The 14,775-nt window shown below is 42.7% G+C and overlaps 1 protein-coding gene across 1 annotated transcript; it reads left to right on the forward strand.

Moving 5' to 3' along the window:
• The first annotated feature begins 810 nt into the window (after window positions 1–810).
• LOC138645666 (uncharacterized) lies at window positions 811–14,537 on the forward strand. The gene is made up of 4 exons (XM_069735121.1): window positions 811–1,276; window positions 2,413–2,536; window positions 7,473–7,546; window positions 12,501–14,537. The coding sequence occupies exons 1-4, from the start codon at window positions 922–924 to the stop codon at window positions 12,896–12,898; spliced, it is 951 nt and encodes a 316-aa protein (XP_069591222.1). The 5' UTR covers window positions 811–921; the 3' UTR covers window positions 12,899–14,537.
• Window positions 14,538–14,775: the final 238 nt, after the last annotated feature.

Raw genomic sequence — 14,775 nt, forward strand, 5'->3', positions numbered from 1 at the left:
GGGGGAAGGAGTATGATCCAAAACTGCCATCCAGGTAATAAGATATTGCTTTTATTTATAAACCATTAAAAGAAAAAAAAAGTATTGTTCTCCATTGTTCTTCCTCATCCTGTGTAAAGAGGTCGACAAACAAAGACTTAAATATTGTCGATCTCATTTTACGGAGTGAACTCAGTGCATGTTAATACAACCAAAATGTTTCCGTGATGGTGCAATATGTGAGCATTTGGGGCCCTACTTTTAGCTTTTTCCAGGGCCCCACTTCATCTTTAAGTGGCAATATATATTGGTTCATTATAGTGTTTTTTTTTAATTATTTAAATTAAGTAACAGTTTCATTGTGTCAGTCTTGTATTGAGGTATTATTGGTAATAGCAGTCTTTGTAGTTTGTTTTGTTCCGTAGAAGTATTATTTATTGACTATGTAGTGGTCATGGTGTGGTGGTATTATTTCAGCCTTGTGTAGAGCTATTATTGGAAATAATAGTCTTTGCATACTTGGAGGATATACAGTATCTAGACCTGGTTTTGCAGCAACAGAGATAGATACCATCATGAGCTGTACATGTATGATTGTATGTGTGGAGAGTTTTATTTTTGGTGGTGGACATATCCCTTGGGGTTTGGGTTCCTGATGACCCAACCATTACTCTTGTTCCTAGTAATAAGAAATTGAGAAGTCACACACAAAGCAGCAGTAATGGTTAATATGGACAATGTTCTCCCATCTGTCTGACTTTATTCCCGCAGTGACCTGAGATACATTGTGATATTATATAAACCAGGGTTTTCTGATCTAGGGTGAGGCCCCTCAAGTGAAGTATCTGCAGTTTCTTGTAAATGTGCCATATATGTTTTCACTTTCACTTTCCTGACTATAACGCACACATCTAACACTTCACATCATCAGTCCACCCTTGTATGAGTAAGAGGTTGAGACTGCGAGCATCTCCGGTGAGAACCATGCAGAGCATTCCTGAAATGACCGACTACATCAAGAACTTCAGTCTTAAGGACTGTAATCATAAGGGCTTCTCCCGAGTCCTCCTCCAGCTCTTTGGTTTTTTGGGTCATGGGAAATCGTCCTTCATCAACACCTGTAAGTACGTCCTGGATGACACCGAGTTCAAGGCCTACGCTAATGCAGAAGATGAAGTAGGTGGTAACACCAAGGAGAGGATCACCTATGAGCTCACCGACACACTCACTCTGGTGGACAACCGAGGCTGCGCCATCATGAATGAATATGAGACTGGGGAAATATTTGCACAACTAGGTAAATATCTATATTCCTGATTTCTATCTCCATTCTGCTTCTCATGCTTTCCCATCAGTATTTCTCTATCTTCTGTGTGTCCCATTACCTGTATATACCTTATGTATATGGCATATATACAGCATGATGCAGCTACAGCCCCCTCTATACACAGTATAATGCTGCTCACACACAGTAGGATGGCTACCCTCGCCCACTTAATGCCTCACAGTACGTTCCCCTATACCAGCATCCCCTACTCCCAAAACATACAACGAAAATCAATGAAGTTTCCCCCCTAATCTGGGTTCCTTGTCTGCCACAACCTTCATATCCTCTTCTGGCAGCTTGTCTACCAGTGGCGGTGGGCCGGAAGTAGCTTGCATCTTGAGGAATAGTAAGTTACGGTATAGACAGCTGATGACCTGATAGCGATGTCAGTATCCTGAGGACGCCTAGACCATTTAAAGACTTTATGGGTCAATGCAGTCCGTGTCTGGACCGGCCCACCTGGTGCCATTTGTCTGAGGGTCAGCCTAGTCCTGCTCCCTAGGGAAGGTAAAAGAGTCACCACAGACCTACGCCTAAGAGGAGATGCTCATCTCACCCAATGGCAGCAGTGGACCTGTGGGTACAGCACATCAGCACCTCCCTCATCACTTGAATCTGTGGATTATTATTCACATACTGAGAATTTCACAGCCATTTTCAATCTGTTCCAGCACTGAACTAGTAAATCACTATCAGAAGAGGACTTTTTCTTTCCCTATGTAGATTACACTGAATGCTCTAAATGCCTTTCCCTGCACTGTACAAGTATACAGCGGCGCTGCATTCCCTGCCCTCGTCTTTCATACTGACTGTGATAAGTCCACCTGATCGACTGTGCTAGACTTTGTGATCTGATCGCTATAAATCTCGGCCCAGTCTCTGGCTGATGTAATTTTCATCAAAATGTGAAATGGGGCTGAGCATTTTTTGTGAACATCATGAACCAAATTGCAAATTGCTTGAAATATCTCCATGCAGATGTCTACTGATGACACTGACCATAGGGAACATTGTACCAATGATCAACTCTGATGTTTCACCAGTTTCTGAAATTTCTTTGTACTTTCCTCCTCTGATATTACTTTTTTTTCTTCTTTTTTCTTCAGGTAATTTGCTGCCACTTAATCAAGCAGTATCATGGAGTAAGGGCATCGGACTGGTGGACAGAATCGTCCAGGCGGAGCGCCAGGTGCAGACATCGGATTTTATTTATCCGATATTTGTCTACAGGTCAGTGGTTGAGCTGAATACTGGATGCTGCATATATATTTATCATTATACTGTAGATTGCAAAATTATTCACCCCCTTGGCATTTTTCGTGTTTTGCACAACCTGGAATTTCACTGTTGTTTTTGAGAGTTTGCATCAGTTCATGTAAAGAACGTGCCAACACCTTGTTAGGGCTGGCGGAACTCTTGTGAATTCTGTGGCAGAGCTCCCTCCTGTGGTCACAAGTGGTACTTCGGCTGATTCTCTCTGGGAGCTTCCGTTTGTGGAGGAAACTGGTACTGCTGCTTCTGAGTTTCCTCCCTCAGGTGATCTGGTGAGGTCGTTAGGTGCTTCTCTACTTAACCCCACCTAATGCTTTGATTCATGCTTCCTGTCAATGTTCCAGTGTTGGACTTGTGTTTCTCTGGATCATTCCTGTGGCCTGCTGCTCTGCATAGCTAAGTGCTTCTTTGCTATTTGTTGCTATTTATTCTGTCCAGCTTGTCTATTTGTTTTTCTGGAAGCTCTGGGACGCAAAGGGTGTACCTCCGTGCCGTTAGTTCGGTACGGAGGGTCTTTTTGCCCCTTTGCGTGGTTTTCTTTAGGGTTTTGTGTAGACCGCAAAGTTATCTTTCCTATCCTCGTTCTGTCTAGAATATCGGGCCTCACTTTGCTGAATCTATTTCATCCCTACGTTTGTCTTTTCATCTTACTCACAGTCATTATATGTGGGGGGCTGCCTTTTCCTTTGGGGTATTTCTCTGAGGCAAGGTAGGCTTATTTTTTCTATCTTCTGGCTAGTTAGTTTCTCAGGCTGTGCCGAGTTGCATAGGTAGCATTAGGCGCAATCCACGGCTACCTCTAGTGTGTTTGGAGAGGATCAGGGATTGCGGTCTGCAGAGTTCCCACGTCTCAGAGCTCGTTCTATTATTTTGGGTTATTGTCAGATCACTGTATGTGCTCTGACCTCCATGTCCATTGTGATACTGAATTGCCTTTCATAACACGGAACGCACCAAGTAGATATTGAGATAATATTCGTGCGTTCGCAGCCCAGGGTCCACCGTGCAGGAGTGGAACCTGGTGCTAGTAAATGGTGGCACTATATGGTGGTACAACGCCTGAATAGACACGGGTTCCATCACACGGTCTGTATAGGAGTGAACACTGTTGCTTCACAGAGTCACCGGGATTAGGATAATGCTGTGCCCTATTAACCTCACAGAGGATCACAGCTCACTAACAGAGCAGGTAGCATACAGTGGTCATACAGTCAGTGTCAGCACACAAACTCCTCCTCTCCGGAGGTGCCAGAATTCTAGTGGCTATACGCCAGCCCTAAATTCACTCACACAAACTCCTCTCCGGAGGTGCCGGAATTCTAGTGGCTATACAGCCGACCCTGAGCACATGCAGACACAGACCACAAGGTAGCTAAGCTCATAAACATAAGTTGATACTAGCGCATGGTCTTGCGGCCGTGCAAACCTTTTATAGAGGAAGCTCTCCAGGACCTTCCTAGTGGTCTAATAGGAACTGCTTCAGGACCTGAGCATGTGACCCCCGACCTCCAATGAGAGGTCGTCCCTTGGGCATGCCCAGTAGAGGAAAAGCAGGACTTAGTCCCAGGAGCATCTGCTCACCGCAGAACAGTGCTGGTTACAATGACTGAGTCTGGAAGATCAGCAGTTACCAAGTGCACAGTATCTGCCTGAGCCAGATGCTGGGACCAACATCTCCGCTGAGCAGGCTCCACTGTGGCCGGAGAAGAATGGGAGACTGCAGAGGAGGTGGTTCAAGATTCCCCCTGTGCAGCGGCGGGAACTTGACACCTAACACACCTGTTAACATTTGGTTTTCTTTTTGTTGTGAAGCAAACAACAAATAGGACAAAATACCTGAAAACTTCAGAGTGCATAACTATTCACCCCCTAAAGTCAGTACTTTGCAGAGCAGCCATTTGCAGCAATTACAGGATAAGTCTCTATGAACTTTCCACATCCTGCTACTGGGATTTTTGCCCATTCCTCAAGGCAAAACTGCTTCAGCTATTTCAAGTTAGATGGTTTCCTCTGGTGAACAGCAATCTTCAAGTCTGACCATAGATCTTCAATTGGAGTAAGGTCTGGACTGTGACTTGGTCACTCCACAATATTTACACATTTCTCCTTAAACTACTTGAGTTATCAGTATGCTTTGGGTCATTGTCTTGTTGGGAGGTGAACCTTCGTCCCAGTCTCAAATCACTGACAGACTGAATCAGGTTTTGCTCAAGAATATCCCTGAATTTCATGCCATCCATCGTTCACTCGACTCAGACCATTTTCCCTGTCCCTGCTGCCGAAAAACCTCCCTACAGCATGATGCTGCCACCACCATGTTTCACTGTGGGGATGGTCTTCTTGGAGTGATGAGCTTTGTTGGCTTTGGCGCCAGACATAACATTTACCTTGGTGGCCAAAAAGTTTAATTTTGGTGTTATCTGACCACAGCAACTTCCTCCAAACGTTTGGGGAGTCTCCCACATTTCTCTTGATAAATACAAAACAAGCCTTACATTTTTTGTGTGTTAGTAAAGGCTTTTTTCTGTTCACTCGGCCACAATGGCCACCTCTATGTAGTGTACGGCTTACTGTGGTCGTGTAGACTGATACTCCAGTCTCTGCTTGTGAACTTTGCAACTCCTTCAGGATTGCCTGTTGTATATGTAGTGCCTCTCTGATTATTACCCTCCTTGCCCTGCTGAGAGTTTTGGTGGGTGCCCTCTCTTAGCAGGTTTTTGGTGGTACCATGTTCTTTCCAGTTGATGATAATGGATTTGATGGTGCTGAGGGGATAATCAGAGATTGGATTTTTTTTTAATAACCCAACCATGACTTATACTTCTCAACAACTTTGCCTCTCACTTGTTTGGAGATTTCCTTGTTCTTCATGGTGGTGTTTAGAGATCTCCTTGTTCTTCCAGGTATTGTTTGGATATTTCCTTGGTCTTTATGGTGTTGTTTGGAGATCTCTTTGGTCTTCATGATTTTTTTGGAGATCTTATTGGTCTTCATGGTGTTGTTTGGAGATCTTCTTGGTCTTCATGGTGTTGTTTGGAGATCTCATTGGTCTTCATGGTGTTGTTTGGAGATCTTCTTGGTCTTCATGGTGTTGTTTGGAGATCTCATTGGTCTTCATGGTGTTGTTTGGAGATTTCATTGGTCTTCATGGTGCTGTTTATAGAGATCTCCTTGATCTTCATAGTGGTGTTTGGAAATCTCCTTGGTCTTCATTGCATTGTTTGGAGATCACATTGGTCTTCATGGTGTTGTTTGGAGATCTAGTTGGTCTTCATGGTGGTACTTGGAGATTTCCTTTGTCTTCATGGTGTTGTTTGGTTAGTAACACCTCTTCTTAATGGTGTTATATCTTCTATTGCCTTTCAGAGAAGGTAAAGTGTATATACTGACACATGTGAGACTTAAGGTACCTTCACACTAAACGACGCTGCAGCGATCCAGACAACGATCCGGATCGCTGCAGCGTCGCTGTTTGGTCGCTGGAGAGCTGTCACACAGACAGCTCTCCAGCGACCAACGATGCCGGTAACCAGGGTAAACATCGGGTTACTAAGCGCAGGGCCGCGCTTAGTAACCCGATGTTTACCCTGGTTACCATCCTAAAAGTAAAAAAAACAAACGCTTCATACTTACCTTCCGCTGTCTGTCCCCGGCGTTCTGCTTCTCTGCTCTGGCTGTGAGCGCCGGCCAGCCGGAAAGCAGAGCGGTGACGTCACCGCTGTGCTTTCCGGCCGCTGTGCTTACACAGCGCAGAGAAGCAGAACGCCGGGGGACAGACAGCGGTAGGTAAGTATGTAGTGTTTGTTTTTTTTAACTTTTACGCTGGTAACCAGGGTAAACATCGGGTTACTAAGCGCGGTCCTGCGCTTAGTAACCCGATGTTTACCCTGGTTACCAGTGAAGACATCGCTGAATCGGTGTCACACACGCCGATTCAGCGATGTCAGCGGGAGAGCCAGCGACCAAAGAAAGTTCTGGCCTTCTAGCCCCGACCAACGACATCACAGCAGGATTCTGATCGCTGCTGCGTGTCAAACTAAACGATATCGCTAGCGAGGACGCTGCAACGTCACGGATCGCTAGCGATATCGTTTAGTGTGAAGGTACCTTTAGGTTGCACACAGTGGGACTTCCTGTCACTCAGTATGTGATTAAGGGAATTCCTTGCACCACAAATGTTTAGGAGCTTCATAGCAAAATTGGTGAATACGTATGCACATGCCACATTTTATTTACTTGATTCCATAAATTTAATTTATGCCAATATTTTTCTCATTTCACCTTCTTAGACTATTTAGTGCTGTTACATGACAAACAAATATGATTACAATAATATTTACACACAGGTTGTAATGTAACAAAAAAGGTAAAAAGCCAAGCGGGTGAATAATTTTGCAAGCTACTGTAAACTGTATAATAAGGTAAAGGTAATGTCCAGTATATTTAGTGCACTCCAATATACTAGATATTGCTGTGTGTAACAGGAGAAGATAAAATGTGTCTGATAGATTATTTTTCAGGATCAGGACCAGAGAGTGCACAGATGCATCTAATGTAATGTATAACATATATGTAACCCCAACTTGGAATAAACTCAGTGTCCGTGGTGCAGGCACATCAGAACTAGGCTGGAGCCAGCTAATACTGCACTGCGTAGGCTCATCCAGGGGAACCACCAAAGGACAGAGCCAATGGTAACCGGAGTGGCAGATGAAGCCTAGGGTGAAACCGTAAGGGGCAGACGTCAAAATAAGTGATATTCACACAAATGATTGGATAAGTATGGAAATTGTTAGAAGACCACTGTGTGAGCTGATAATAAGCCTTAAAGTTAACAGTCTCTGTAGGATTTTAGATTTGTAAACATGTGATTATCATTTTTTCACATTTGCAGTGTAAAAAGAGGGCTCTGCAGTGATGAAGCAGATGAAATAAAGGAGCTATTGACCATAGCCAGAAACCTAACAGGTAACAATAGAGCCGGCATACAAAGCGTTAACGTTTTCTTCTTTTTCTCTATAATTTTCTCATCCAATGATTCTGATCATCCCCCAATACATTCAGCATAAGGCTAAAACCACGCTGTCAGTATTTAATCAGTATTTCGAAGCCCAAACCCGGAGTGGGTCAAACATGCAGATTTGGTGCACTTGTTGTTATTATACCTTGTCCTCTGATTGTTCCTCACCTGGTTTTGGCTTACAAATGGTGAGAAAAAATACTGAACAAATACTGATAGTGCGGCCGTAGCCTATGGCCGGAGTCACACTAGAGATTTTAAAATTGGTCCGAGTTTGTTCTGGCAAAGTCGGACGAATATAATGCAAGGTTCATGCGCTTTTCACGTGAGTACAATACGATCTTTCACACCAAGCATCTAATTTGCATCCAACTGCAATGCACTTTTAACATGAGCTTTTACATAGAGAAATTCTCTGTCATTTACAAATCATTTTCAAAGGAAATATTCTCTAAACATGTATACATATAATAGATAGATAGATAGATGGATAGATGATTGATTGATAGATAAGAAGAAGAAAATTAGAGCAGCACAAAGAAAGAGTCCGGGTGCAGAGCCCCCCAGGCAAATAGCAAACCTCAATTGTGAAAATCCAGAAAAATTGGAGGCAGCACACCGTTTGTATTGAAAAAAAGAGCTATTTAATAAGCCCAAAAGGCGATGTTTCGGTCTATGCTTGAGAAAGGTTCCTGTTGTTTGGACCAAAACGTTGCCTTTTGGGCTTATCAAATAGCTCTTTTTTTCAATACAGACGGTGTGCTGCCTCCAATTTTTCTGTATTTTTAGATAGATAGATATATAGATAGATCTGATGTTTTTAGCCAGGGGGCCAATATCCATGGTCCCTTCCTAGGCTATTAATATCAGCCCACAACTGTCTGCATAGCCCTTGCTGGTTATTAATTATAGGGTGACCCTACATTCGCCAGAAGACTCGCTACACTCATCAGGAGGGCGTTAAACTAGAAGAAGAGGGGACGGGAAGAAAAACATTAGACTCGAACAAAGACGACCCAGGAAAACATACTCAGAAGGGAGGTAAGAACATTTCTAAAACAATCCACAGTGAGGAGATTGGAACAAAACAAAATCCTCTAAACTGCATGCTCGCAAACGCCAGAAGCCTGACAAACAAGATGGAAGAACTAGAAGCAGAAATATCTACAGGTAACTTTGACATAGTGGGAATAACCGAGACATGGTTAGATGAAAGCTATGACTGGGCAGTTAACTTACAGGGTTACAGTCTGTTTAGAAAGGATCGTAAAAATCGGAGAGGAGGAGGGGTTTGTCTCTATGTAAAGTCTTGTCTAAAGTCCACTTTAAGGGAGGATATTAGCGAAGGAAATGAGGATGTCGAGTCCATATGGGTCGAAATTCATGGAGGGAAAAATGGTAACAAAATTCTCATTGGGGTCTGTTACAAACCCCCAAATATAACAGAAAGCATGGAAAGTCTACTTCTAAAGCAGATAGATGAAGCTGCAACCCATAATGAGGTCCTGGTTATGGGGGACTTTAACTACCCGGATATTAACTGGGAAACAGAAACCTGTGAAACCCATAAAGGCAACAGGTTTCTGCTAATAACCAAGAAAAATTATCTTTCACAATTGGTGCAGAATCCAACCAGAGGAGCAGCACTTTTAGACCTAATACTATCTAATAGACCTGACAGAATAACAAATCTGCAGGTGGTTGGGCATCTAGGAAATAGCGACCACAATATTGTACAGTTTCACCTGTCTTTCACTAAGGGGACTTGTCAGGGAGTCACAAAAACACTGAACTTTAGGAAGGCAAAGTTTGAACAGCTTAGAGATGCCCTTAATCTGGTAGACTGGGACAATATCCTCAGAAATGAGAATACAGATAATAAATGGGAAATGTTTAAGAACATCCTAAATAGGCAGTGTAAGCGGTTTATACCTTGTGGGAATAAAAGGACTAGAAATACGAAAAACCCAATGTGGCTAAACAAAGAAGTAAGACAGGCAATTAACAGTAAAAAGAAAGCATTTGCACTACTAAAGCAGGATGGCACCATTGAAGCTCTAAAAAACTATAGGGAGAAAAATACTTTATCTAAAAAACTAATTAAAGCTGCCAAAAAGGAAACAGAGAAGCACATTGCTAAGGAGAGTAAAACTAATCCCAAACTGTTCTTCAACTATATCAATAGTAAAAGAATAAAAACTGAAAATGTAGGCCCCTTAAAAAATAGTGAGGAAAGAATGGTTGTAGATGACGAGGAAAAAGCTAACATATTAAACACCTTCTTCTCCACGGTATTCATGGTGGAAAATGAAATGCTAGGTGAAATCCCAAGAAACAATGAAAACCCTATATTAAGGGTCACCAATCTAACCCAAGAAGAGGTGCGAAACCGGCTAAATAAGATTAAAATAGATAAATCTCCGGGTCCGGATGGCATACACCCACGAGTACTAAGAGAACTAAGTAATGTAATAGATAAACCATTATTTCTTATTTTTAGTGACTCTATAGCGACAGGGTCTGTTCCGCAGGACTGGCGCATAGCAAATGTGGTGCCAATATTCAAAAAGGGCTCTAAAAGTGAACCTGGAAATTATAGGCCAGTAAGTCTAACCTCTATTGTTGGTAAAATATTTGAAGGGTTTCTGAGGGATGTTATTCTGGATTATCTCAATGAGAATAACTGTTTAACTCCATATCAGCATGGGTTTATGAGAAATCGCTCCTGTCAAACCAATCTAATCAGTTTTTATGAAGAGGTAAGCTATAGGCTGGACCACGGTGAGTCATTGGACGTGGTATATCTCGATTTTTCCAAAGCGTTTGATACCGTGCCGCACAAGAGGTTGGTACACAAAATGAGAATGCTTGGTCTGGGGGAAATTGTGTGTAAATGGGTTAGTAACTGGCTTAGTGATAGAAAGCAGAGGGTGGTTATAAATGGTATAGTCTCTAACTGGGTCGCTGTGACCAGTGGGGACCACAGGGGTCAGTATTGGGACCTGTTCTCTTCAACATATTCATTAATGATCTGGTAGAAGGTTTACACAGTAAAATATCGATATTTGCAGATGATACAAAACTATGTAAAGCAGTTAATACAAGAGAAGATAGTATTCTGCTACAGATGGATCTGGATAAGTTGGAAACTTGGGCTGAAAGGTGGCAGATGAGGTTTAACAATGATAAATGTAAGGTTATACACATGGGAAGAGGGAATCAATATCACCATTACACACTGAACGGGAAACCACTGGGTAAATCTGACAGGGAGAAGGACTTGGGGATCCTAGTTAATGATAAACTTACCTGGAGCAGCCAGTGCCAGGCAGCAGCTGCCAAGGCAAACAGGATCATGGGGTGCATTAAAAGAGGTCTGGATACACATGATGAGAGCATTATACTGCCTCTGTACAAATCCCTAGTTAGACCGCACATGGAGTACTGTGTCCAGTTTTGGGCACCGGTGCTCAGGAAGGATATAATGGAACTAGAGAGAGTACAAAGGAGGGCAACAAAATTAATAAAGGGGATGGGAGAACTACAATACCCAGATAGATTAGCGAAATTAGGATTATTTAGTCTAGAAAAAAGACGACTGAGGGGCGATCTAATAACCATGTATAAGTATATAAGGGGACAATACAAATATCTCGCTGAGGATCTGTTTATACCAAGGAAGGTGACGGGCACAAGGGGGCATTCTTTGCGTCTGGAGGAGAGAAGGTTTTTCCACCAACATAGAAGAGGATTCTTTACTGTTAGGGCAGTGAGAATCTGGAATTGCTTGCCTGAGGAGGTGGTGATGGCGAACTCAGTCGAGGGGTTCAAGAGAGGCCTGGATGTCTTCCTGGAGCAGAACAATATTGTATCATACAATTATTAGGTTCTGTAGAAGGACGTAGATCTGGGGATTAATTATGATGGAATATAGGCTGAACTGGATGGACAAATGTCTTTTTTCGGCCTTACTAACTATGTTACTATGTTACTATGTTACATCATTTTTTTCAGGGTCCCCCATTTTAATAGCCAGTAAAGGCTAATTATACAGCTGTGAGCTGATATTAATAGCCTGGGAATCTCCATGGGTATCACCCCCTTCCCAGGCTATAAACATCTGCCCCCCAGCCATCGGATTTCCATCTGCTGGTTAAGAAAATTATGCAGGAGCCCACGCCATTTTTTTTCAGAAAAATAATCTTTTCATAATTAGATACATGCACAGTAAGCTGCACACACTGTACTAATTGTATTTGTCACAGACATCTATATATCTACCTATTCTATGTGTATTTACTGTATGTAATCCATCTCTTCCATCCTGTCGGCTCCTGTCGTGATTTTCCACTACACGGCAGATGAATTGCCGCCTTTTCAAGATCAGTGTGTAAAAATTGGACAACACTTGAAAAGATAAGGTCCGAGTGCTGTGCAATTTTTTTTTTCTCAAACCCAATTGAGTTCTGTTCCTGAATGTGATCTGAGCTGGAATAAAAATCACAGATGAACACACAATAATAAAATAACATTGGTCCAAATGCAATCCGATTTTTAATCAGATTGCCGTTGTCCGATTTCATCGAAAGTGGGAATGAGCCCTAAGGTGAGGCCACATGTCATGTCTGACTCAAGGATCTTTTTGTTTCCACTGTATAATGTTTGCTCTTGTCCTAAAAGTAAAGTTTAACATTTCCATTTCTCGTCTGTCCCTTTTTTCTTTTGTTTATGATTTTAATTTCCAAAATGAGCCACAGAAATTACCATGAATAAAAAATTGGATAATCTCGTTATTATAGATTTATCTAGATCTTTCGTCCATAGTTCCACCATCTGTGGATTCTGCAGGACATAGATCTCCTCATTACACAACTATTCAGGAGGACATGTCTTCTTTGGCAGGAATATGCCCTGTGGTCGTTCTCACCCATAAGACCAACTCTAACCTGAGAGACGTCCGGGCCAAGTTTGAGGACATGGATGTGGAGAGGATCTTCCCTCTTGAGAACTTCACCCCTGAAGATCCCTTAAAGACAAGAGGAAAACATGAAGATGTTCTGAAGCTCTACATTGAAGTCATCAAAGACATTGAATATCGAATGGAAAGATTTCCTTCCCCAGAGGATGAAAGAGAAAAGAGGAAACAATTTGTACTTAAGTTTGTGTATGAAAGGGAAATGAAAAAGAAGGAAGAGGAAGTGGAGAGAAAGCTCAGAGAGGAAGAGAGACGAAGAGAGGAAGAGAGACTCAGAGAGGAAGTGAGGAAGAAAGCTTCGCATGGTGGATGCACTTTACAGTAAATATAGAGGGGAATTTACCTTTACATTTCCTTTCTACTCAGCCCATTTTGACCTCTACCATTGTTTTATGTTCTCAGCTCCTATTTAGACCTATTGTCACGGGGCTACCGCGACAGAGAACCGCAGCGCTCTGGGCCTCATTCACACACAGTGTACAGAAGCTCTTCTCCTGTATTCTGACCTGGCTGCTTTGTGCCAGCAGTGCAGGAGTTAACCTTGTTGCTGAGAGCTGGGTCTCTCAGCTGAAGTGGATTTTGTAATCTCCTCCTCTATATAGACCCAGCCTTGACTATAGCTATGGTCAGTGATACTGTCACGCCAATAACGGCGATAAGGGCAGGACGGCGTACTGGGACCCGCACCTGTCCCTGCCACTATAATGGGGCCCTGGCTTTCCCTTATCTCACGGGTACCTATGATGGCTAGGAGGCCTCAGTCGCCAGCGTATCCCTGTCTCCTGTGCAGGCCCTATCAGTGGCCCACTCTCCCCCCCAGGGAGGTGGACTGCACCAGTGTAAAAATACAACAATAAGCAGGGTATACAGACAAGGTAACTAAAAGTCTCAAACTCACCAAATGCTCACACAACCACAGAGGAAACAGAGAGAAGGGAAGAGAAGGAAAAAACTAGGAAGGAAAACAGGTTTAACATGCAACCAAAACAGCAGACACCAATCTCTGTAAATAAACCTCTAACAGCAACACTACGCTCCTTCAACCTCCAAGCCAGGCAGCAGAACTGATCACTGACAATAGCTGAAGTCAGGACTGGGTCTATATAGAGGATCAGATTAAGAAATCCACTTCAGCTGAGAGACCCAGCTCTCAGCAACAAGGTTAACTCCTGCACTGCTGGCACAAAGCAGCCAGGTCAGAGTACAGGAGAAGAGCTTCTGTTCACTGTGTGTGAATGAGGCCCAGAGCGCTGCGGTTCTCTGGAACCTCTCTGTCGCGGTAGCCTCGTGATACCTATGCATCTCTATGGCAAGAGACGACAAACAAACAGTGTGGTCAGATCCTTTGGTTAGACTCTCTTTAATTTAAGCACTTCTTTTAGCCAAATTTCCGAATGTCCTTATTCTGCAGTTAGAAAGAGAAATAGTCAGGAATGAGGCATTAGACTCCACAGGACTTGATATATTAGGTCTGTATTGGAACTGTAGATACAAACAGGTGGAGAAGTTGGTCCAAGACTGTATACAAAGTATTTTTCATATAGTCATATTATGTGTAATGAAAATAGCATTACAGGCTAAGAGTCAGCTCCTCTATCGGCATCATTCCATGTTATTTCCATGTTCTCATCCCAATTGTCGAAAAGATTGTTAAGCTGCATCATATAACTGTCCACATATGGCCATAAAGTGGCCACACTACAGCAATGGTTACCATGTATCTGCTTGTCTGTGGGGCATTATTAGTAGACTCCAGGTCCTGTGAATTCTACATCCCTATAATGACAGATTTCACACCTAATTACCCTAAGGATCCATCAGATTGGGTTGTGACATCATATCCTTATACCAACCTATAGGCTTATGTTGTCTGATGGAGCCATCAGAATATATAATGTATGCAACATATTTGTATCCATTGTGTATGAAGGTGGAAGAATAAAACTTTTATGGCTTGCACCAAATGCTGACTTTGGACTTTCTGTGTTTTCCACCATGGTAGACACTAATAAGTGTCGAGAGCCTGAACCTTGTAGATGATCTCCAGAGCTTCCCGCCTTTGGTGCTTACGATTTCAGCTGAAGGTCCAGAAGTGCAGACTTGATTCTCAGAAACATTTGCTATTGTAAACCACAAAAAAAACAATAGAAATGACAAACACAGGAAACATGGGGATTATTTCTTCTACACTAGACGCTTATG

The sequence above is a fragment of the Ranitomeya imitator genome, chromosome 7 (assembly GCF_032444005.1).
Source record: "Ranitomeya imitator isolate aRanImi1 chromosome 7, aRanImi1.pri, whole genome shotgun sequence".
Taxonomy (NCBI): Eukaryota; Metazoa; Chordata; class Amphibia; order Anura; family Dendrobatidae; genus Ranitomeya; species Ranitomeya imitator.